The following is a 23,966-nucleotide window of genomic DNA, read 5'->3' as shown; positions in this document are numbered from 1 at the left end:
GGCGGGACAGGCGCGGCCTTGGGGGGGGGGCTCGGAGGGGCGGGAAGACGAAACGGAGGCCACCCGGGATCAGGCGGGGTCTTCTGTGAGGAATCCACCCGAGCGGCGAGCTGAGGGAGTGCGCGCCAGAGAGCAGCGCGGGAGCGCAGAACCGGCCCCGGTGCCCGCTCTGCTTGGCGGGGGGAGGAGGGGGAACACCACTCCTGCCGCTGTCTCCTGGGGCGTCGCGTGTTCTCCCTACAGCACCGGGGCCAGCACCACGGGCCAAGGGTCTGGCTGTGCCGAGGGGTCGTGACGGCCGATGCCCCCGCGCTGTGGCTCTCCGGGGAGCCGAGATGGACGCGGGCGAACGCCGAGGGGGCAGCGCGGAGCACGGCGCCGGTCAGTGCCCGGGGACCGGGCGGGAGCCGGCGGCGGGCCCTCGGTGTACGGCGTGTGCGGGAACTGGCCCCGGCGGGACGGAGCTCCACAGCCCCGAGTCCAGCGGCGGCTCGGCCGCCGTCAAAGCCAACAGGTAACCGGGCAGCCGGCGGGGGCGGGCGGGTGCCGGACACCCGGCGCGGCCGTGACCCGTGGGGGCTGCTCGGGGAGGACCCCGAGCAGTGCTGGGGGCACAGGCCGCGGCGTGTGGAGAGGAGCTGAGCCTGCTGCTGCTGCGCGGCTCCTTGAGATGTGCCTGGGTCGGAGATCGGCTGAGCCATACACGGCAGTGACCCTTTGGTAGCTTGTGTGTGTATGTTAAGACCGTAATTGGCAGTACCAAAGCAGAAATTACTGAAATAATATGCTTCCTGGAAGTTCAGAAATTCAGTGAGGTGGTAATTTCTTTTAACTCGTGAAAAAGTTTAAGATCTGTAATTTATGAAACATTGAACTGGCTTATTAACACGAAATACTTGAACGTATGTAATGGTTTATATAATAAGAGTGTGATACTAATAACCTCAAATGGACAAAAGTTATTAAAAACAATCGTGTTCATATCCCATCTATAGGATTAGAATCTCATTTGAGGATATGGCCTGCTTATTTTTTAATCAAAGAAATAAGCAAATGTAAGAAGGGGGAGATTTTGCCTTTTAACAGTTCTGCAGCTGTTGAAGCCAACAACTCAAAAGTATAATGAAGACTCTGAAGTCATGTGAGGAATGAAATCTTTGCATCAGGTGTATTTTGAGAACCTCATGATTCCCGGAGGTGCTTATAATCAGATGCAGACTTCAAGGCTGTAAAAACTTACAGAGATCAAGAATCAGCATCTATTAATGATTTTAATACTAGTGAGATTTACAAAATCTAAACATCAGCTAATTTTTAGTTGCTCAGCATCTTAAGAAGCAGAATGGTTTTGAAGGGACTTTGCCAGCCATGACATATTGGAGTTGGAATCAAGGAAGGTAGAGGAGAACAGTTCAAGTAGCAAAGAAGTGAGAAAAATACAACAGGAAATTTAGTGAAGGAGCATTAGGACATTTCTGGATATTGTGTGACGCTGCAACCAATCCCATAAAATGTTTATTTAGTGAATAATTTTAATTCAGTGATAGAAGAGAAAGCTTCTGTACCAGAATTCTCTGGTAAAGTTTAACCTCTGTTTTACAGTGAGCAGCTGAATTGGAGGCAGTCTCACAGAGATCTGATGATGATGATCCAAGAAATGAAAAGGTGTTTGCCTGAAGAGAAAAGGAATTCCAGCAAGCCCAGCACTATCAGTGCTCTCAACTACGCCTTACAGTGTGTTCAGCAGGTCCAAGGTATGTGTGGAGAAAATCTGGAAGAACAGCAGCGTGGTTTGAATAGATGTATCTGACAGCAAATAGCATTAAAACAAAAGAATGCATTCTACTTACCTTGCTAACAATTGACTTTCTGAAGCACTGTGGGGTTTTTCTTGGTTTTTTTTGTTAAACAATCATGTTATCTTTTCTACTGAAATACCGTCTACTGCTTCTCTTTTCTTCAGAGTCCCATAGCTAATAGGTGCCTACTAGTACCTTTCTATGTATATTGAAAAAACATCATTCCCATTCCACTTTACAAAGTTACTGGATAGTTTGTGTTTTTCAACCTAGAACTAGGTAGCTAAAATTGTTCTTTTGCTATCATGTTCTGTCCTTTCTACTTCTTCGTGCTTGTTTTCTGTAATATAACTAGGTCACTCCAGTAGTATAACCAGTATTCCTTTTCCCTTTGTCACTACACAGACCTTCCTCATCTCACCTTGGACTTCACCAAAAAGATGACAAAAGTACAAGGGCTGTAAGAAATACTTTCAAAGTAGTCTCCTTACTGACTGTCTTGTGTTTGTTTTGCTTTTCTGTTTGTTTTTTTTTTCAATTAGCAAACAATGACTTTTTCCAGGCTCTGAATGACCGAAGAGTGTTTCAGACCGATGTGGTGACATACAGCATAGAAGAGCTGGTGGCAGTTGCATCTGAACACACTCCAAAAAACACTGTAAGAATTCAGGCACACTCAAGGAGTTCATCACTTCCCATTTCACTCTATTTAGTCTCCTTACATCACTCTGTGGAAATAGAATGTGTAAAACTGAAAGGCCTTTAATTTTTAGCCTGACAGGCTTTAAAGTTTTTAAAGTTAGATCAAGACTACTTCTTATCTGTGCTGTCTCTAGGTACCCAATGATAATGAGTGAAGAAATACTAATTTTTCTTGTGTTTTTTTTTTTTTTTTAAAGCAACAGATAGCTCTTTGAGAATTCATTTACAGTGTAGTAGTCTCTTGAGACAGCAAAAAGTTTTCACAACCAATCAAGTTTAGAGTTGTGAGGGGCTTTTTTTTCTGTTTGTACTCTGGATTTAATTTTTTTTTCTTATTTTGCAATATGTGTCATGCTTTCTGGCTCTATTTTGAAGAAATAATTTCTTTTTGAAATTCAGTACTGCTAGATGCTGTATCAGAAGTATTTCAAATGCTTGCTGTTTGAAAAGCTCTGAGTATTTTTCTATGTGGAATTGTAGTGAACCCTCTGAAATTTGGGGAGAAGTGCGTGAAGTGATAACCAGTCATTCTGGGCAAAGACAAGCATCACTGGTTTCACTTTTGGTACTGCAGTTTTACTACCATTTGTAAATCTTGAGTATGCTGTTATGGCATTGGAGAGTGTAGTAGTTTACACGCTACTTTAATTGGGTGCTAAATTAGCACATTTTTGAACCTCATCCTGAGGTTGTGGTATATCATGGTTTGGGGTTGGTTGTTTGTTTGGGGGTTGGTTTGCTTTTTATCACTACCATGTTTGGGGGGACGATTGCCTTTAACATTTGTTTTCCAGGACACATTTGTGGCTGTATTTTCTTTGCTTTCTGGACGCATAGTGCATATTTCTGAGCAGGCAGCATCTATCCTAAACTACAAGAAGAAAGTGTTGGAGTCTTCCCGGTTTGTAGAGTTGCTTGTCCCTCAGGATGTGAGTGTGTTCTACACACACACTGATCACTCTCACCTGCCGCTTTGGAACATGGAAAGTGAAACAGGTGGGACTTGGCAATGCTTTTAAATACTCTGTGTGTCTTTCTGTCTTTACAGAATGAGGATAGAATAGTAGTTCATTTTAAATACTTATACTAGCAGTATACATCAGCAACACTTGTTTCCTTTCCACTTTAAAAACTGGAGTAGCTGTGGGATTAGTTCTTGCTAGTCTCCTAGAGGCTTAACTCTTACTTGGGGTAAGTAAAAGACAGATACTTCATTGTTTCATGTACCATCATACTCATTCCAAATACTGCTGCTGTTTAAAAGAAACTAAAAGTCTAATTGTGAGTTTGAAGTTGTTTAATCTATACCTCATGGTTGCTTAGGTGCTTTGTCTTTATGGCCCACTTGCTTCCTGCTGTGAATATAGCTCACCAAAACCAAGTTTTAAGCTGACTTGTTATTTAGTGCTGGATGTGTCTAAACTTTGACTTTTGAGTCATGTGTTATTTGTGAGCAATTTAATTTAAACGTAGCTTGCGTTCCAAGGGCGTGTCTTTTGCCCACCTAGACATGGGTTGTTCTGAGGCTGTTCTGGCATCAGATCTGAGAAATCCAAAGTCCTTGCTGTCAAAGGATGGTGAGACATCTGGAGGTTGCAAATGCTAACGTGCCAGGGATTCCACAACTTGGCAGCCAGTCACGTGCTTACCCAGCAGAGCAGAGGCACCCCAATCGAGTTGTTCTTGCCTGTATATAGTTTTTGTTACATGGCTCATAAAGCCAGTAAATGTCAACTTTGCTTTTCCTAGTGATGCACTGGAGAAAGGATATTTTTTTTAGGTCATACACATTTCCTCTGAGTTTAGTTTCAGGCCAACCACTTCCCTAAGAGTGAGTGGGTGGGAGAAGAGAGATAACGTTTGAGGTGGGAGAAGACTGTTGAGCACCTAATTCAGTAGCTAATGAAGAGTAGGTCGTAAGACTTCAGTCTTGCTCAGAAAGTCTGGAGAATGCAGAATTTAAAGTAGTTCTGATAGGTGTGACCTTTTTGAGCATATCAACTGATACTTTCAAATGTCTTCTTTTTATTAGCTTCTCTGTATGAATATGCCCAGGTGAAATCCTTTTTCTGCAGGATCAGGTAAGTACACTATTACAGTTTCGTGAAGGCTTACGAAGGGTACCATACTAGGTAGAAACTGTTCTATTTTTACAGCTGACCAGTGTGAGCTCATGAAACTCCATTACAAAGTGGATTTGTTCTGTTTAATATTGGCATCCAGTAGGACACTTTGAATATCTTCCCAGAGTGATTCTTAAACTTACACGGGGATAGAAGAGACTTGCTCATATAGTTTTCTTTTGGATCTGTCAGTTTATTTCTGTACTGTCATGCAGGAGAAGAATGATCTTGTTTGAGGGTGGAGGCAAAGATTGTTTTGGTTAAGATTACTTGAGAGTTTGTGATGGAAGCATTAGCAGAAACTCAGTCGCCTGAGTCCCAATGTGAGACCTGACTCCTGAGATACTACTTGCTGTCACTAGGGATGCTGTTTGTTGCTTTGTACCTCACTAATCTAAGAGCTAAAAGAAGAAAAAACCTGAAATTGGCCTTTAATCTTCAGTGCAGTTCTGTTCCAGACTCAGGTCTTGATTTTTAGTAAGAACTGTTTGCTTCTGAGCAGATATAACACTTACTCCATCTTTCAGGTGATCATTGATTCATTCATATGTGTTGCAAAAACCTGAGCTCTAAAATCATTTGTATCTTGAATTGTGTAAGGGCACCTGGAATAAATACAGCAGGACAGATAGCAATGTTGAATTGGGGGAACTGTTTGTAAACATTTGACAATAGTTTTTCTTCATATTTTCTTAAGACATCTGCCTCTACTTCCCTTACATAACAGATCATTTGATTATGTCAGCATCATGAATAAAAATATTTTTTCACAGGCACACCTTAGGCTTAAGTAAGAAAATATTTTTTTGTTAGTTAAATTTCTGCTGTATCGAATTTCCATTTGTATCTTTTGTTTTCCCAAAGGCAGGGGTGTTAGAAGTAGGTTTTATTACACTAGCTTCTCTCTGGAATCATTTTACAAAACTAGGTGTGGAATAAGAAAGTAACTTTTAGTGTAAGGAATAATCTCCGAAAATTTGTCTCAATTCTTTCTGTCAGAACTGGGTAAGATACTGCAATTTTATAACACTTGGAATAGAAAGGGGCAATCGCTAATGCAGCTGTTGCAAAGCCATGGTTAAGATCTCCTCTACAATGTTGCGTGCTGCTACTGTTCCCCATGGTCTAGGAAGACAGATTCTCATGGAGGGCAGTCAACAACAACAAGGCTGGAGGAGCCTTACTTATGTAGGTCTGTGAATCAAAACTTGAGTGAGTCAGATTTTTTTTTTTCCTGTAAGAGTGGTACAGAATAAACAACAAACAGAAAAAGAACTGTTTATCTTGAATGAGAGCACAAAACCAAGTGAGTAGTTCTTGTGAATACTTTTGGACTGAAAATTAGAAGGTAACCTTCAACCATTAGAGGAAGAGTATTTCTAGACAACCTCTGAGTGCAAGCATTGGAGGCAAAACACCTACTTGATTTTGAGCGGAGAGAGATCAGTATTGCTGAATCACAAGAGAGTGTGTATAGGACCTGATTATCTGGGTCTGTGTGCTCAGCATAACTTCTCCATGCAGGGCTCTCAGCCCTGACACAAAATATGTGAGTCTCGAAAGCAGTGTGTGTGAATCCCTTTTACTTTTCCTCAGGGGTGGTAAAGATCAAGAGCAAGAAACACGTTGTTACCCCTTCCGAATCACCCCATACTTAGTCCATGTGTGTACTTCTGTCCATGTGGATGCAGAGTCCTGCTGCTTAGCTTTGGCTGAGAAAATTCACTCCGGATATGAAGGCAAGTCAGGAGATTCCAGTGAATGCAGTATATGAAAGCCTACTTCCTTTGTGTAGAACTTGTGCTTGGGTAGTCTCACCTGTGTAACTTGCAGCTTGTGTGTGCATGCATGTGAATCCAGAGCATCTCTGCTGCCTTTGCCAAGCCCCAAAGCATTTCACCTTTCCTCGTTATTTTTATTTTGGAGAGAAGTCTGTAGCATGTAAAAATCTGTAACGTTTCTATGAATTGGTCAGAAAGCAGTGAACAATCAAAAAGTTCAGGAGCCAGTAAATCTCTATCATGAGCAAAAGTAATGCCTAGATTTTCTGTCTTAGCGCATATTTTGTTTTTATTAGCTCCTCGAATTCCTATGGATAAAAGAATCTTCACCACCACTCACACCCCTGGATGTGTTTTTCTGGACATAGATGACAGGTGAGAGATTTGAGTCTTAAGACCTGTGAGGTGTGCATGGAGAGGTAGGAAAAAATCCCTTGACGCAGCTAGAGACCCAAGTAAAGATATGTTGAACTATAAGTTGAACTATGCAATTGGCAATAGTTAATTAAACAAAACAGTTTCGTGTTAGTCCACTCATGGAAAACATCTTGCACTCTGTGTAATCTCCTTTCTTGTCTTAACATGCATATTGAACAGAACCACAGCCAGTTTTCATTACCCAGGGTAATGAAGAGCTGTGATAGCACCCACAGTGGAAAACGTGCATAATGCCAAGCTCTGGGGATCAGAGTGGTGACACGGCTGGACTGAGCTTGGTCAAATAAATTTGGCCAGACTGAAGGTGTCTCCTGCAAAGCCATAAGACTGTTTTTACAATACATCTTGCACTGTGCCTGTCAGATTTCTTACTCCCATTTTGCCTGTGACTTCTTTTTTTTTCAAGATCCCATTTTTTTTTCTTGCATGTAGACAAGCACGAGACTGCCTGCATATGTGAATATCTGTTAGATCTTTAGGCACGGAAGTGTTTGTCATTGGTATTTACGTGTCTGTACTGCAGTGGAGGATTATTAGGTTGGAAAATGTTCTGTAGCCTTAGTTCATTCCATTGTAGATCATGCATGGGCACTTCACTGACAAGCAAAGAGTTAAGGATGTAAGTACTCAAAACTATATTATAACCTGTGATAATGTGTTCGGGTTTCAGAGCAGTGCCTTTGTTGGGTTACTTACCCCAAGATTTAATTGGAACATCCATACTGATGTATTTGCACCCAGAAGATCGTCCTTTGATGATTACTATTCACCGGAAAAGTAAGTACAGTTGCTTTTAGAGGAATTTCTATGGGTTTTACAATTCTTTCCTTATCGCATTGCTTGACATGTGACTTATCTGCAGTCTAGACAAAAATTTAGTGCAATCAGTTTGAGATTAAAGCATATTGAATCACAAAGTTTTAAGGACCTCAGTCATTAGTGTTTGTGCTTGCACTACTGTGTCATAATGTAAACTAAACCTTGTTTCTTCATTGTATTTTTTTCAGTACTGAAATTTGCTGGCCAACCCCCTTTTGAACATTTACCTATTAGATTCTGTACTCAAAATGGGGATTATGTTATACTGGATACCAGCTGGTCCAGTTTTGTGAATCCTTGGAGCAGGAAAGTAGTGTTCATCATTGGCCGACACAAAGTCCGGACGTAAGTCAGTTGTAGCATTGATCTATTAAAGTCCTTTTCATTGATTACTCAGCAAAACAAAAAAGTCTTAAGTACTGAACTAGAGACATAATGTTGCTCTTGCAAATGTGATAACTACTTAGTATCTGTCTTTAGCCCATTCCTTCAGAACAACATTAGTCTTGTTTATTAAGTATGAAAATAAGTTAATTGCTTCGAACTAAAAGGCAAAAGCTAACTTTTTTTTTTTAGCATGTTTTTTTCATATGCTTGATGTCCAAATACTATGACAATGGACATGTCTAAATCAAAATATCAGTTTTAGATGAGTAAAAGCTAAAAAGCAACATAAAAGTAGGTCACTTTAACAAATAATTACTTAAAATTCATGATTGACTCACCCAGAAAAACTCAATGCATTGATCATCTGGCATGTTTCCTTCTAGAACATTTACTTGATGCAGAATCTGGTACCAGATCTGGAATTTGGTAAACATTTACCAAAGTGGTGTCTTTAAAAATGCAATTAGTGTTGAATGTGCAAGTTAATTTTGCAGGTGTTTCTTTAGTTTCCAAGAGATTTGAAAATATGACTGTCTTCTTCGTACCTGGTTTCTCTTATAGGAAATGGCTTTTTGGGATGGCCTTCTGACTTTTCAAAGTGATCTTTAATTCAGGATTTTATGGGGTGTGAATTTGTCTTCTGAGTGAAGGAGACAGAAGGGTAGATGCTTGTCAACCTTATAACTTGTGTCTCTGCTGGTCTTCTGGCTTCCCTGGAGCTCACCTGCTCTCATAGCACTGCCCCACTACCCCAGCAGAACAGCTGTTGGGACAGATGACATCCCTTTGTGTTGGTTCAGCGAAGCAGTTAAAATAATGATAATAAAATGAAGAATCTGTTCTAACTGTTTATAGCTACCTTTTCTTCATTGAATTTTAAAATGAACAGTGAAATATTGTTGGCTCTCTCCAGAAGCCCTCTGAATGAAGATGTCTTTGCTGCAAGAAGTAAAGAAACGAGCAGTGTGGAGAAAGAGATAAGAGAATTGCAAGGACAAATTTACAAACTGCTTCTGCAGGTAAAGAAGATGAAACTGGATGGCCTTCTGAATGAAAGGCTAAAGAAACTTGAGTCTGCTTAGCAGGCTACTTTGAGGATGGTCTTTTAGAAGGTCTAAAAGGAAAGTTCTGAATGGAGACAGGCCCACCTCATTACAAAAAAAAGTTCTGACAAGTTTGTGTGTTGAAAGATAAATCTGCCTTCTGAAACAGTTTGAAGTATGGTAGAGAATTCTTCCTAAGCACATGGTAGAGCCCAGACAAATACGGATTTTTCACTTGATTTTCTGTGTTTACTTGAAGTTCTGTGTTGTAAAGCATGTTGTTTCCTTCAGTTTGTTCTCTAAAAGCATGAACTTTTAATTACTATCTTTCCCCCTCATACAGCCAGTTCACAGCAATGTTTCCAGTGGTTATGGAAGCCTTGGAAGCAGTGGCTCTTATGAGCACTATATCAGCATAGCTTCTTCAAGTGACTCCAATGGGAATTGTGCAGAGGAAATACAGGAACCAGTAAGTGTATAAATGTGTCGCTACCTGCAGAGTAGTAAAAATGCACTTTTAGAAATTAAAATGTTTACTCCCGTATGCACTTCTCATCGTGAATTTTACTGAAGTAGGAAGAACACAGCTATATTCAAGCTAAATTGGTCAGTTACAGAGTGCTGGCTTTTGGGTTTTGCTCTTAATTTTGCTGGCTACTATAGAAAACAGTGGCTGTCCTAAAACAAGCATTGCAATTACCTAATTTCCTTGTGAGGCTCCTGGGTAAGTCATCAGCTTACTCCCACTCTCAAGGCTTGTCATCTGTATTGAAATATTCAAATGCTGAGCCTGTTTCAGCTTTGTCATAGGTAATTTACTTAAATTAACCATGATAATTGGATTCATTAAATTTACAAATACCAACAGATATTAGGCTTAGGCTGACAGTCCACTCACTTTCAATTTGAAGAATACAAGAACTCACGTCAACTCCTGTGGCCTCTTTGTACTCATATTATTCTTACTTCACATTTTTCACGTATCTCAAGATGACATTGCAACAAGTTTGTGCAGATGTCAACCGAATAAAGAATCTGGGACAGCAGCTGTATATTGCATCAAGGAGCAAGCCACAGAATGGAAATGAACAGGCTGTGAGCTCAGAAGTGCTAGGAGGTAAGTTAATGTAGTTACGTTCCGTAAGATAACGTGAACTCCTGTAGATCTGTAACCCTGAGTTTGGCTAGCTGGTGTGATGCTGAAGAACTCCAGATAGCACTTTGGCATGTCTTAAATGTGGGAAGAGGTTTGTTTTGTTTAAAACCCAAACAAGCAAAAAAGCCTCCAAAGACACCCCTTAAAGAAACCGCAGCAGATGCAATAATTTTTTAACTCCTTCTTGAGATATGGAGGAACGTATCTGTCTCTAGGTTAATAGACTTTTTTATTTATTTTAACATTTTCTGGTGAAAATGTACATGTGCTAGTAGCAAGTACTGTGGAAGCTTCCCTTAATTACTTAATGTGGACTCTTCGAAACAATCATAGGTTGGACAATACTACCTCACTTCTTGCTGAAATAGGGGTTTGGTTACTGAGTGCTTAATATTATCCTAATGCACATTATTTTCAGTTAGTACCTAGTGCAAATGTATGGAGAAACCTGGATGCTTCATCAAATATCATAGAAATCCGTATTAAAACATTTTCCACTATGATACTCACTAATAAAGTTACCATTAACTGCTGGTGTTGTCCTAGAGAACTGTATTATCAAAGTTGATAAGAAAGAAGAGTAGTATTAATTGCAACTTTGTTTACAATTTAAAAGCAGGCATTTTCTATGTGCTGTTTTCTTTGTGTTTGCTAGTTGTTCTAGTGGATGTTCAAGGCGGTGTGTGGGGTTTTGGTTTATTTCAGGCATAGGTTCCCCTTCTCCTTCTCCTACCTCAAAACATATAAATTGAGTTGAAAATGCAGAATAACTTAGTAATGAGAGCTGTGCTGTCATAGGCCATATATCCTTGTATTGTATGTATGTATCACAGACTAAATGCATATGTGTGTGTCTATCTATCTATCTATCTATCTATCTATCTATCTAACTCTGTGTGTGTCTTGATGAGAGTAGTGTTTAGATGCCCTTAAAGAAATCTTTAAGGTTTCCTGTATTCTAGGGAAGAGGCACACTACTTCCTGTTTCCTTCAGACATTGAGAAGTGATAGCACAGAAAAAACAGGCAACACATTTTATGATGATCCAAAGAAGACTCCGCATATTCCTTCCTATCAGCAGATCAATTGTGTCGATAGTATCATCAGGTATGAAGCAACTGTGAAACAATTTTAGTGATATAAATTTAAGATTATTTGGTGGAAGGTAAATATCCAAGCATCTTGTATTAGTCTTAAAACTGTCTGGATTTTGAGTTGTGAGATGAATCTGGGATTGTTTGTAAAGTTTTCTCCCTCTCTGACTGAGCATTGGGATGGATTACCCAACCTGATTTACACAGTAAGGAAGAATTTAGGACTTAAGATTCTGTATGCAACTATTTATTGATGTTTGTCTACTGCTAATTTCACTATTGGTGCAACAGGAACTTAGGTGAATTTTGATGGGTGTAATATACGTCAGTGTCTTCTCATTACATCCTCTGAGAACATCCATATAAAACAGAAAGTTGATACAATTTATAGAATGTCTGCATTTTTAACCCAGTGGATAATGTAATCTTTTTTCTTTTTTTTTTTCCTTTCTTTTTTTTTCCCCTCAAAAAGTGATAGATTTTATTTAAAATACTCCTTGGAAAGCAGATACATGTCCAGAACTTCCTGCAATGAATTTAAAATACTAGCTAACAACCTCTGGATCTCCAGTTTGGATTATTCAAATGTTTGTATCTCCTAATGGAAAAAAACCCATAAAGTAGGGAGAGCTTCCTGTGATATGCTTTCATTTCAGATATCTAGAGAGCTGCAGTATTCCAGCATTGAAAAGGAAATGTAAATCTTCTGCAAATACATCATCATCATCTTCAGAAGATGACAAACAAGTCCAGAAAAGTGAGCAGGAAGTCCAGTCACTGGAAGGTAACACAAAGTGTACTGACAATCGTAATAGAACCGCAACAACTGATTTAATTTTTATGTGTCAATTGTTACGGGTTCCAAGGTTTATGTCCACTTTTTAAATTGCTGTGCTGCTAACGACATTTTAGGTGTGTGGTAAATATTTCCTTACCTTGCCTAAATCTTACAGTTAAGCGTAAGCTACAATGTTAAGTCTTTGAACATAGAATGTTTCAGAAGAAGTATTGTTTGTTGTTGTTGAATGAACCTTCTGTTGCTCACTCATTTTATGCCACATTTAATATACACTGGCATGTGATTATTTTGTTGTATAGAAGACTGTCTTATTTAATAGTCTGCATAGTTACTGGTTATTTCTGAACCAGTCAGACTTGATGAATTGGGAGCATAGTGCTTGGAATGAAATTCCATGTAGAAACTTTGTCGTTTACCAATAGATGCTGCTATGTTGTCAGCAGTTAAGTCCCACACTCCAATATCTGCTGGTCTGGAAGAGGCCTTGAAAGACCAGAGAACTGCAGGCATGGTGGGAGCTCCTCTGGCAGACCTGACCCTGTCCAACAAGGCTCCAAGTGTGGTGTCTGCCACCAGCCAGTGCAGCTACAGCAGCACTATAGTGCATGTCCCACACCCTGAATCAGGTACTGTTCACACTTGCAAAACACTGACTTGACTCACTGATTCTTGAATTTACACAGTGTTTCCAGACAGAAGTACACTGTGAAAAAGTTGCGTTCATTTAAGATACATTCGGCTGAATGTGAATTCTGAAATATTGAGGTACTTCTTGGGACACTGTGAAGAAAGCTTGAGCCTGAGTATTTTAGTAGTGCAGTTTTAGCAGACTGCACTATTTCCTTTCCCCTTGAATTTCATCACATATACCTCAAACACAACAATGTGCTTTTGACCATTGAGAATTAAAACATTATTTATGGGCCAGTGTTACTTCATTTTCATGCAGAAAGAAGCGTAAAAATCAGTATTTAGCTGCTATTGTACTAAGAAAATATGAAGAAAGAACTGCCTATAATAACCTCAAAGGGAATTTGAGTTTTCCAGACCATGCAAAATAATTTGCTCAATTGATGTTAATGTAACTGTATTTGAGTATAAAGGGTGTTTCCTCCTGCTGCCTCTGCAGCCTGTATCTGCTTGGTAGCTCAGATGAGATTGTTTTCTGTGTAGCCCTTTGGGTGTTGTGGGAGTTGACACCAGAAGGCCAGAGCAAAGAGTGATTTGTATTTTTTCCCTCTTCAAAGAAGTGACTACAATGGAGGATACTGCTGTTGGAAGTGAACAAATTGAACTGCCTCCTGTAAATGCTCAGAGTCCTTCTATGTTGCCTGAGGACTTAAAGCCAGTTGGGCTAACAAAAGAGACGTTGTCAGCCCACACTCAAAAGGAGGAACAGAACTATGTTGACAAATTCCGACAGAGGATCTTGCTTTCTCCATTTAGGACTTACTTTCAACAAAGAAGCAGAAGTAACAACAGACATTCCTGTGGCCAAGGTAGGCAGTAGCTTTGAGAAGTCAAGACTTGCTAGGTGACTTAAAAAAAGCAAGCTAGCCATGGAGCCTGGTTCTCCTTTGTATGATTTAGTGAGTGTCTTACTGTGTCTGCAAACAGAACACTTTGAACTGCAGAGTTTGGCAGCAGTATTACCCACATAGGAGGTCTGCTCCATCTTGGATCTTACTATCTTTCACAAAGCAGATAGTTGTTGCAATAAACCTTGCAAATCCCCATTTATTGCCTCTCCTTGAAAGAATGTAAAAGATCTGATTGGGATAAGCCGAAGTGATTGATAAGAAAGTTGATGACATGAAGGAAGATATTGTAGATACATCAGCAAATCCATCACTAATTTATGGAAGAATTATCCAGAGGATGGTCAGCTCTCTGAATAAGCCATACTCAATTATCTGTGTGTTTGTGGTTTTCTCTTTTTTTTTTTTTTTCCCCTAGGTCTGTCATTCAGTAAATGTGTCTATTTTTCTTTCTTCTTAGGAGATTCCCCTTCAAAGCAGATGAGCCCAGCTAGCTGTAAAAAAGGCAGACATGGACAATTCAAGCGCCAGAAACCTCAGAGACATTCCTCAGATAGCCAGTCTTCTAGTAAAAATAGAAATAACCTTCCATGTGAGAAGAGAGCAATTCAGAAACAGTTGTTCTCTCCCTCAGAAGTGTCCTCTCTGAGCTCCTCCAGTTTGAATGTCCATTCTCCTGTGGGGTTTCCTGTCTATTTGGATCCACTCTCTAGTTGTCCGGCCTCTTCTACAGGAGAGGAACTTGCCCTTCACTCATTACAACCTGAGTCCTTGTCATCATCACAACTACGCTGTGAAGCACAGTCATGCCCAGCCCTTTATCCCCCAAACATAGGCACATTTATGGCTGTATTTTTTCAGAGTTTCCCCACGTATGTTCAGATGCCTCAAAATGTCTTTCTTCCTAACCCTCAGTGCGTTTATCCCCCCTCTTCATATCCATGCACTGCACTACCTCCAGCCCCCCCTCCTTGTGCACCATCACCACTAGCACCACACTCGGTGGATCAGTCCTTTCCAGCCTCTTTTCACACTTCCAGGGAGGACCAGCAAGAGGGCCAGTGTGACCAGGCCCTCCTGCTGAGCAGCTCACGGAGCAGCTCCCCACTTCAGCTGAATTTGCTTCAAGAAGAGCTGCCAAAGCCCATGGAACTTTCCATTAGTGCTGATGTTAAACCACATACAGAAGATAAATGTGTAAGTAACACAAATTTTTAATGTAGAGGAGAAACTGATTTTCACAGTGTTCTGCCACCAAAACCTGTGGTGATAATCTGTGTTTCAGGGACACAGATTTTGTCAGCTGCTTTTTCTTTTGGCTGTGCTATGTAGGCTGCGGGACACAAATAGCACAGGAGGCAGAAAAAGCAGTTTATACTTGCACTTACGGGAACTTGTACCAGTACAGTGTTGGCACTTAGTAAATGACAGAAGTATAAGATCTTCTGGTCTAGGCTGCCATAAGCTGCTTCTGCTCAGCATTTTGGCAGCAGCCTTTTCAATGGAACTGTCAGCTAGAATTTTGGGTTCGGGGCTTTTATGCATGTGGAACTTGGTTAGTGCTGCGCAATTTGCATCCTTTTTCACCCGGTCCCACAGTCTTTGTGGAGAACCAAAACAAAGGGAAGATACTCTTCTAATTACTCCCTCTGTCTCCCAGGGATGCAGCTAATGAACGAAGAACAGGGATCCGTGTGGGTCGGTTTCCATACATGGGCATAGAAAAGGCCTCTCCAACTTCCGCGGTAAACTCAGAGGCAGGAATCTGAGCTCTGCAGGCAAGGAAAAAAATGTTGGCTCCTGAATCCAGATTGGGCTGGAAGGGCTGGATCAGCTGAAACTGCAGGGTAGGGTCCTGGGAGTTGATGTACCTTTAGCTGCTGAAGCAGTTGCTTCACATAGTGAATCAGGGGAAGACTCTCATTTTCCCTGTAGTGCACCATTGCTTGATGTGTGTGGCTGCTTCATGCCATCTAACAGGATGTGAAGGGAACTGACTGCTTCTCTCTTGTCAGCGGAAAATGTTAACTTTATACAACAGCACAATATCTTGACAAAGTGGGGAAGGATCTATAGCCGAAACCAGTAAACAAGAATAGAGGCTTGTTGATTTTTCACCCATGAGGAGTGTTAGCCTGACTTCTAGACCGCCATTCATTTTCAGAACTAGAAACTCCAAACCTGTTGAATTGATAGGAGAACTTGGTCAACGCGTAACAATTTCAGTAAATGCATGACTTTCCTTTTGCAAACTGAAATATAACTTCGATGGATATGTTGGTTTTGCTTTTTATCTCCAGGATAATGATCCAGAAGATAGTGATAACAGTGCTTCTCATGAATTTCCTGACCACAGTCTATACGAGGACTCCCAGTTGGGTTCAGGTGCAGCAGCATCAGGCAGTGGATCAGCTTTGTCTGGTTCTTTAGGCTCTAGCTTCAATGAGTCTTCTGGTTGTGGCACAGGTAGGGAAGTTAGATATTTGGTGTTAGATGGCTTGCTAACATGTAATAAATAATAAGGCACTGTAATGGGAATGGGAAGTTCCTGTAAGAGGATCTATAACCTTTACTTTTCACCAGCTTCCAGCATTTGAAGCCAAGTTTGTTTCAGTCACTGTAGCTGGAAATGTGAATCTAAGAAGCTATTCCTTTAACTTGCAAGTCACTCTGTCATTTTACTCATTATCAGTTTTCTCTGCATTAGATACTGGTTTACATCTTATTTGAGTAAAGGTAAACCTATCTAGAGCAGGACCTCTCAGAAGCAGAGGAATTAAGCCAATTAATTTTGAGAAGACTGAATAGAGCCTTGAGGATCTTGAATAACTTAAAAAATGCACTTTATCCTTGATTTCTCAATAGGTAGTAATTTCTAGAGCAGTCATCTGGGAGTACCTGTGTTTGTATTGCAGAACTAACTCGCAAGAATACATTGGTGGTGTGTTACTTTTTGTGATGAATTAGTGGGATTTTTCAGGGATTTGCATTTATTCTTTTTCGTGGTCATTCTCAGCAGGTAGTGGGAAAAGCAGAAAGTATTTTGCCGGTAATTGTTCTTCTGAAACTTCCAAAGAAGAGAGAAATCAGGAAGCAGAAGAAAAAGGGACAGCTTATAAATCGAAACATGAGTCAGCCTGGGTGATGATGGATCATACACCTGAGCGAGTTCTAATGAATTACCAAATGCCAAACAGGTTGGAAAACATGAACAGTTTCTCACATGTACTTGGGAATTGTGCATAGAACTTTAAAATTAAAATGATGTACCATGGAAACAGCATGCATACCAATGAAACTTCAAGAAGGTGTGTTAGTTTACTTCTGTGCCATTTAGGCTCTGGTTATTTACTTTTGTCTACTTTTTCCCCATTTTACCCTCTCAGTTAAAATAAGGGAACGTGTGATGTTTTTGCTGAAGTGTTAATGGGATTGGTTATTGTCCTGTCCTTTAAATTGCATAAAGGGGTAACAATACAGGTTATTTGCAAGTTGCTTGCAAATAGCTTATCTCTAATTTGTAGTGAGATTCCACATTAAAAAAAAAGTCACATAAAGCCATAAAAGAAGACTAAAAAAACCCATACCAAACACACAAAAACTTCTAACAAAAACAGCAACAAACAAAACACTGACGGTTAGACCAGTGTTAAAGGAGCCTTACAAAGCAGATAAAGTACAAAGTACAGTTCCCTTTTAACAGCTGATGCTGTCTAGACTTCAGCCATAGATAGTGATGAAGAGATTCTCACGATGTAGTTATGGTCAGTGCCTGCCTTGCTTCATGTAGCACAGCTTTGTTCACAGGTGTCTGTTACCTGCAGAATTAAAGAGGAAGTTTTAAAGCAGGATCTGGAGAAGCTGGCAGTCATGCGAAAGCAGCAGCCTTGGTTTACAGATGGGCAAAAGCAGGAGCTTGCAGAGGTGCATACGTGGATCCGTACCCAGACTGTCCCGCTGCAAATCAGCACCCAGGTGAGCAGGTGGGAAAGGACTTGTCAGCTCATTTCTGCCTTGGCCAGCCAAGGCATTTCTGACCAGGGTCATTGTAGAGTGCTGGGGTCATGAATGTCAGTATAAGCAGGAAATGAGCTCGAGTACCCTGAGAAATGCCAGCATTCAGGTCTTGCCATTGTATTTTTTTGTTTTCAAGATATGCAAATTCTGCATAGGAACTATCTGTAGAAAAGTTCTTTCAGTCACGGTGTTGGATAAATGGGAATAGTGGCATGATCTCATGTAAGACATCTAGAGATGGTTTTTCTGTTCATGTTAGGACTTCTGCTCTTATAAAATTGATTGTTATGAATAGCATGCAGTGCTGGGATATCAGTGAAGACTGGAGAAAGTGTGTTCAGCAAGCTGCAAAATGCTCGTAGTCACAGAGGAGGTTCAAGTCTATAGTAAGAAACACAAAAATAGCTGGTTTTTTGTAGGTGGTATCTTATGCTTGATTACTTTAGCTGGTATAATTCTTGGGCTAAACTGTTTCTGAGTGTCCTCATGAGTTTAGAGTACTCCCAGGTGCTGTGGAGAAGAGCAAGGCAGATCTAGTGCCACAAAGGCTTAGCACTTCAATGTTGAGTTGTATAGAAAATTCCAAGGAAGAGTGGGCTACATTCATGTACTTGGGCAGCACAAAAGTCTCATGTCTCTTGGAGCACTGCATGCTGTATGTGCTAGGATTGTCAGATGTGGAGTTCTAGGATTGTCAAATGTTGGCAATTGTCAAATGTGTGGTATTTGTTCTTAGAGGAAAAAAACTGAGACATATAAGTCCTTGACTCTGGAAGAAGACTGGAAAATTAGTCTTTGTTATCCTAATACCTTGTTGATAGAAATCATGTGTCCTGTTGTGGTTAGGACATTGTGTTTGATTCAGATGGCAAAATGATGTCCAGCGATCTTGTAGAAAATTCTGTTGAATGTTTACGTCTCAAATGTTACAAGATGTATTGCTATGCAAATATCAGTATTTTCTATCTAAGGTCCTGAAACTGTTCCTAAGCAGTAGCTCATATTTCGAATGCAGATTGTGATTTTGTGAATACAGCCAGGCTTCTGACAGTACAATGAAATGTAGGATTTCTGTTTTGATGCTGTATTTCAATATTGTACTATTTCTCAAAACCCAGAACAGTCTGGTCTATCAATATACTTGGGTGTTTCAGCCTTTTGTGTTGTTCAGTATTGTTGCTGTTCGGGCTGCAGTTCAAATCTTGAATGAGGAGCTTGCTTATAAAGCTGAATGATAAGGTCTTCAAGGAAGCCACATGCCTTTTCATCTCAAAGGTAAAACTGTATTTTCCAGTAACCAAAGAATTAATCTCTGAGACAAGGTAAGTTGCAGGTGTGTCTGCTTCTGACAATAAGACATCTCTGTAATCTCTTCTTTTAGAGAGATTTCAGCCCACTGGTGAGAGGTTTCAGCATTGAGAATTTGACCCTTTGAAATAGACTCATAAAAAGAAGAATTTAAATTACTGTTTCTTGTTCCTTTTTAAAGGGCTGTGTTACATGTGACAACAGGGAAGCAAGTTGTGAGGCTGTACTGGCTGATGGCAATATGGAAAACAAGGGAAAACCACCTCCACTCCTGCAACACTGAGGGCATCAGCACCTATGTCAGTAAAACTGCTCGGTGTCATTCCCATTTTCTTTTCCTCTGGCTTTGCTCCACACTAGCAGTGAATCTACATGGCCATCTCTTACCAACATGAGCAGTCACACATATGAAACTTAATCTTCCTCCATTACCCTTCTGATCCAGACATGACTCTGAAGACAATCTTTCACTGGGAGAACAATTTCACTTTCTGACCTCATAGACTTGACACAGAATGGAATATGTTTCTAACCTTTAACTGCTCAGTGATGAGCAAAATACAAAGATTTTTTGGTTTGGGTGTTTGGTTTTTTGAACTTGGCAAGTAAGAGTCTGAAAAGATGCAGTGTTTAAGAACCTATGGTAATGAACCTAACTGATCAGAACACATTTACTCTCCAGGCAAGGTGGATACATTGAAACCAAGCTACAGCAGAGCACTCTTCATTTTTGTTCAATATTTATAAGTCTAAACTGAAGATCCTAATACTCTGAGGTTCTGAAATCACTGTAGCTGAGAATTCAGTAGGCTTTTTAAAGAGCAGTTGAAATTGACCAGGTTATTCTGCATCAAATGCCTTTTGCCAGCTTGTGCCCATTGGAAAAAAATAAACTGAAGAGAAAAGAAGCAAAGATTTTCCCTGTGTTTATTGTGATGAGTGTTTTGGAGCCAAGTTGTTTCACAGCTTTTGATTTTAAAGTTGTGTTTATTGACACAGGTATGTAAAATTAATTGAGGGTAACTGGTTTGAAAATCCACTAGAGATTAAACTACATAGAGCAGCCAAAAAAAAAAAAAAAAAACCAAACCCAGAAATATCAATGTAGTAGTTATTTCTTTCTACAGGATCTGCTTTTTAAAAACAGACAAGGGGGAAAGTCTTCTCTATCAAGGCAAGTAGTTATCAATTAAAGTAGTTATATGCAATCTTTTATGTTGCTAGTGCTCTGGAAGGTGTTTTTGTATCTTAATGTTTTTGTTGTTGATTTAGAGGGGTTGAGTTGAATACAGACGTAGCAAATAGGAAATTTTAAGCAGTTTCTCTGTTTTGCTTTTGTTGTGATGATGCCAAAACCAAAAAGAGTATGAGGTTCGTTTCTTCTGCTTTTGTGAAAAGTCACATGTTGTGGAGCTGAACTTGAACATCAAACCACATATTCATTATTTCTTAGCACTTTTGACTTCCTGTACAAGTTTTAACCTCTCTCTTTATAATGGAGTCATGGCAGTTTAAGTCCATGGATGAAAAAGGAGTTTGTGCATAATGTGAATTTGATGTTCAGAACGTGGTAACCACTTTCAGTACATGAAAGGACTTGTTCTCATGGATGTCTCAAAGTGCTCTTCAGACACTACAATCCTGCAGATTTTGTCTGATTTCTCCTTTGTTTGTCAAAAGCTGGATGTAATCGGATTTTCCGTGTGGTGTTATTAATCACCTTAGCCTTCTCAACAGAATTTTAGAATGTAACACATTATTATCCTTTTTTTTCTGGGTAATTCTTCCCTTCCTACTTTGTGAAGTATTTTCATTTCTCTAGTTGTAGTTACTAGTGAACTTCAGGTTGTTGAGTTAAAAATACTGTGACCTGCAGGTCATTGAAGGAAAACTATTTATCTGAAGGTTTCTGTTACTTTTAAAAATCAATCCTTTGTGACAATCTTTCTTATTAAATTTTATTTTAAGGAAAGTTATTTTTGCACAACTCGAAGTTTTCAAGGCTAATTTGACTCAGGCAGTGTTCTATTGATTTTTTTTAATTTTTTTTTACAGTATGTTTGCCTGCTCTGTTTATACCCCTTGGTTTCTACTTATTCTTAAACTGCGTTTCTTTGTCTTTCAGCTTTTTCCACTTAAACTTGTTTTTTTCTTGTGTTGTAAATCAGCAGAGGTCCACACATCCTCAGTACTGCTTGTGTTCAAACATGTCTTAAAATAAGAAACTTCAGTAGGTGTTTACATATAGCAGCTTATGTTACACCTTTCCTAGTCCTTTTAGAGCATTTTCCAAATATGGTATTCTGCTTAATAATCACACTGCCTAAAATACTCGCTCTAAAGCATGTAATAAGATGCTTTGTGTAAAGGTTTTTTCTTGATTGGGAATCTTCTTAAATAATTTATCCATCAAATCAGACTTATACACTAGAAGCTATTCTAGTTATCTGTGCTTAAATTAAAATGATTGCTTTAATGTATTTTGAGATGTAGTGAAATAGATTAATTTGAATACTTCAGGTAAGGACAGCTGTCTCCTTCAAAATAGTTTTGAGCCCTAAGCCAGAAGAAAAGATAATAGCCAACTCTTTTGTGTACATTGTTTTCACTGTTTATTTCCCAAGTGTGAAAATGAGATGATTTGCAATGTCTTAGCCGGCAGACATGTCATCCATTTTGTAAAACAGTGGGACTTAGTTTAGGAGAATGGTAATATATACCCAACACTTGAATAATGCTTTTCATCCATAGGTCTGTAAACATGTCAAAAAGATGACTTCTTATAAAAAGAGGCAGAGAGACAAAGGACTTGTGCAGGTACATACCCCCAGTTTATATGAAATCCAGGAGTAAAATCTGTGAATCTTCACTTGCTGTATCCCGTACTGGTTTTGCTACAAGAGGTCAAGATTCTGAGCTCTATGTAGAAAGTTGATGATACTACATGGGTTTCTTGTTTGGAGGTGTTAAACCTTCTTGTACCCCTATGACTGTGAATTTGTGTGTGCCCAGTAGAATTATCGAGCATCAGAAAGCCCAGAGAGTTTTTGAAGTGCTGCGAGTGCCATATACCCTCTGGCTGTATATAATGAAAATGCATGTGGCTAGGACTTTGAATTCAGAGTTTGTAATCCTGGCTAAGTCTTAGGAGCAGGATCTCTTGTATGGGGCTACATTAGACCTGGGTTATGGAGAAAATTTTGATTTCGGAGAAGAATATAAGAGGAATGAAGAGGTGAATGCCTTATCAAGACTGGTAGTTTTTACTTCAGGTTTTACTAATCTTTAGTCTTTTTGGTGTGCTGGAGTGGTCAAAGTGAGTTGCAGTTCCAATCTGAAAGACCAGTGAAGCAAGTGTTTCAGCCATGTTATTTTGTTCCTGTGACTTTGTTTTGCCTGGCAAAATGTTGAGGACAGTTTAGAGCTGCTTGGAAGGTCATTTTTTTGGTGATGAAAAGAAAAATATGCAAGGACAGTACTGATGCAGTTACTACCCCCTGTGGGGGCATCAGCAGTTTAGAAACCCCTGGTGGATTTTGCTGGCAATTTTTTTTTGTTGTATTCACAAATACAGAATTATGTTTTAAAAGATGAGTTGATATGCGAATATTTTCATGGTATTGCTATGAACAGAAGGGACCCTTGTGTATTTTTACAGTGTGGTAAATATTTGCTGAATGAGTCGTGTTGGTAAGTTTATCTTCCAGCTGAATAGAGTTTTAAATCACAATTTTTACATCAGTTGGTAGGGGTATTCTATTGAAATAATATTCAACAGTGGTTGAATTTAAAGTTGTGATTTTAACTGTACACTTTAAAGGAGCATCTGATTTTATAAATAAAACTGAAAAATGTGCTGCAAAGAATTGTTTCAAATGTGTGTTTACTTTTTTTCTCGGTAATTTGTAGAAAATAGATTTTTAAGGAAATATTACATTCTGATTGTACATAGGTTGGGGTACAGTGGACATTGGGTTGTGGGTACAGTGAAAACGGTCATGTAGTGGCCACTTGTGCTGTTTTGTTGAGGGGTTTTATAGTTGTTTGATTTTTTTCATTTACACTCTACCCTGGCCACTCCAGGACATATTCTTTCCTTTCTAATTATATTCTACAAAGAAGGGCAAGCACCTTTTGAATGTGAAATATTGTATCGGGATTTGTAAACTTTCAGGATTTGGCATGCAGGATTTAAAGGTTCTGCCTCTGCTAATCTTATTGAGAAATTTTTGTTCTGGAGGAAGTACAAAAAAAATAGCAGGTTTAATTCATGGGTATATCTTACAGAGCAGTGAAGTTCTTACCTAGTTGCAGAGAAACAATTTGCTCATCCCTTTCTGCTTTAAGGGACCTAACAGAGAGATGTGATCAACAGTGCTTAAAGAAGCCTGCAGGAGAAAGGCAAAGTCACTGCAGGGAGTACAAGGTACAGGACAAAAGATGTAGCATTGTACTGAAGTTGGTAGAAGAAGTAATCTTAGATGAGCATGTAACTGAAGGTGTTTCTGGTAAGGTAAGTGATGCAGTTGCTTGAAACGCAGGCATCTTGAAGATATGTCATTAGATATATCATTGCTGATGGTTTATTGATTTTTCTTTTTAAAGGGTGATTTGGTCATTCTAAGCATACTTAAAAATGTGAGTCAAATCATCAAGCTATTTTTGGTCCGAAAAATAAGAGTGAATAGAAGAATAAGAGTGAATAAGAGTGAAATGAAAAAGTGGATCAGGGTCTCAAAAATTGTCTTCTTGAGAACTACCAGTGATGTCTAAAGACACAATGTGAACTCCTTCAAAGTTTCAGGCTCTGATGAAATTCTGGTGGATTAGAATTAGCTGAATCCTGCCCCCAGCCCCCTGCTGTTGTGACCTGGCCTAGCTTGAACAGTAAATTGATTGGGCATTGCCATAAGTACTAGCAAGTATTTTTGCAGTATTAAAAGCTTAAAGCTTCAGTTTATA

At 39.6% G+C, this 23,966-nt stretch overlaps 1 protein-coding gene across 8 annotated transcripts; it reads left to right on the top strand.

The window, feature by feature from the left end:
* Window positions 1–55: 55 nt before the first annotated feature.
* On the top strand, window positions 56–22,870 carry PER3 (period circadian regulator 3). Of its 8 annotated transcripts, none has more exons than XR_007629807.1 (21): window positions 56–514; window positions 1,603–1,754; window positions 2,342–2,457; window positions 3,296–3,497; window positions 4,534–4,582; window positions 6,221–6,363; window positions 6,702–6,780; window positions 7,514–7,620; window positions 7,851–8,007; window positions 8,963–9,068; window positions 9,436–9,561; window positions 10,083–10,209; window positions 11,211–11,355; window positions 11,999–12,126; window positions 12,564–12,767; window positions 13,389–13,640; window positions 14,140–14,876; window positions 15,980–16,145; window positions 16,696–16,876; window positions 17,487–17,654; window positions 19,186–22,870. XR_007629807.1 is itself a non-coding variant. In XM_050322356.1 (21 exons), exons 1-21 carry the CDS (start codon window positions 336–338, stop codon window positions 19,285–19,287), a joined length of 3,588 nt encoding a protein of 1,195 aa, XP_050178313.1. In that variant the 5' UTR covers window positions 56–335; the 3' UTR covers window positions 19,288–22,870. The 8 variants fall into 8 exon arrangements, 4 of the variants coding, with proteins under 4 accessions (XP_050178313.1, XP_050178312.1, XP_050178311.1 ...); XM_050322356.1 differs by having other exon boundaries at window positions 12,585–12,767; window positions 17,504–17,654; XM_050322355.1 differs by having other exon boundaries at window positions 13,392–13,640; window positions 17,504–17,654.
* Window positions 22,871–23,966: the final 1,096 nt, after the last annotated feature.

The sequence above is a fragment of the Myiozetetes cayanensis genome, unplaced genomic scaffold, assembly GCF_022539395.1.
Source record: "Myiozetetes cayanensis isolate MyiCay16 unplaced genomic scaffold, myiCay2020 scf28, whole genome shotgun sequence".
NCBI classification, from domain to species: Eukaryota; Metazoa; Chordata; class Aves; order Passeriformes; family Tyrannidae; genus Myiozetetes; species Myiozetetes cayanensis.
The sequence above is the reverse complement of the archived record's forward strand: the minus strand, read 5'-3'. Positions and strand labels throughout refer to the sequence as shown.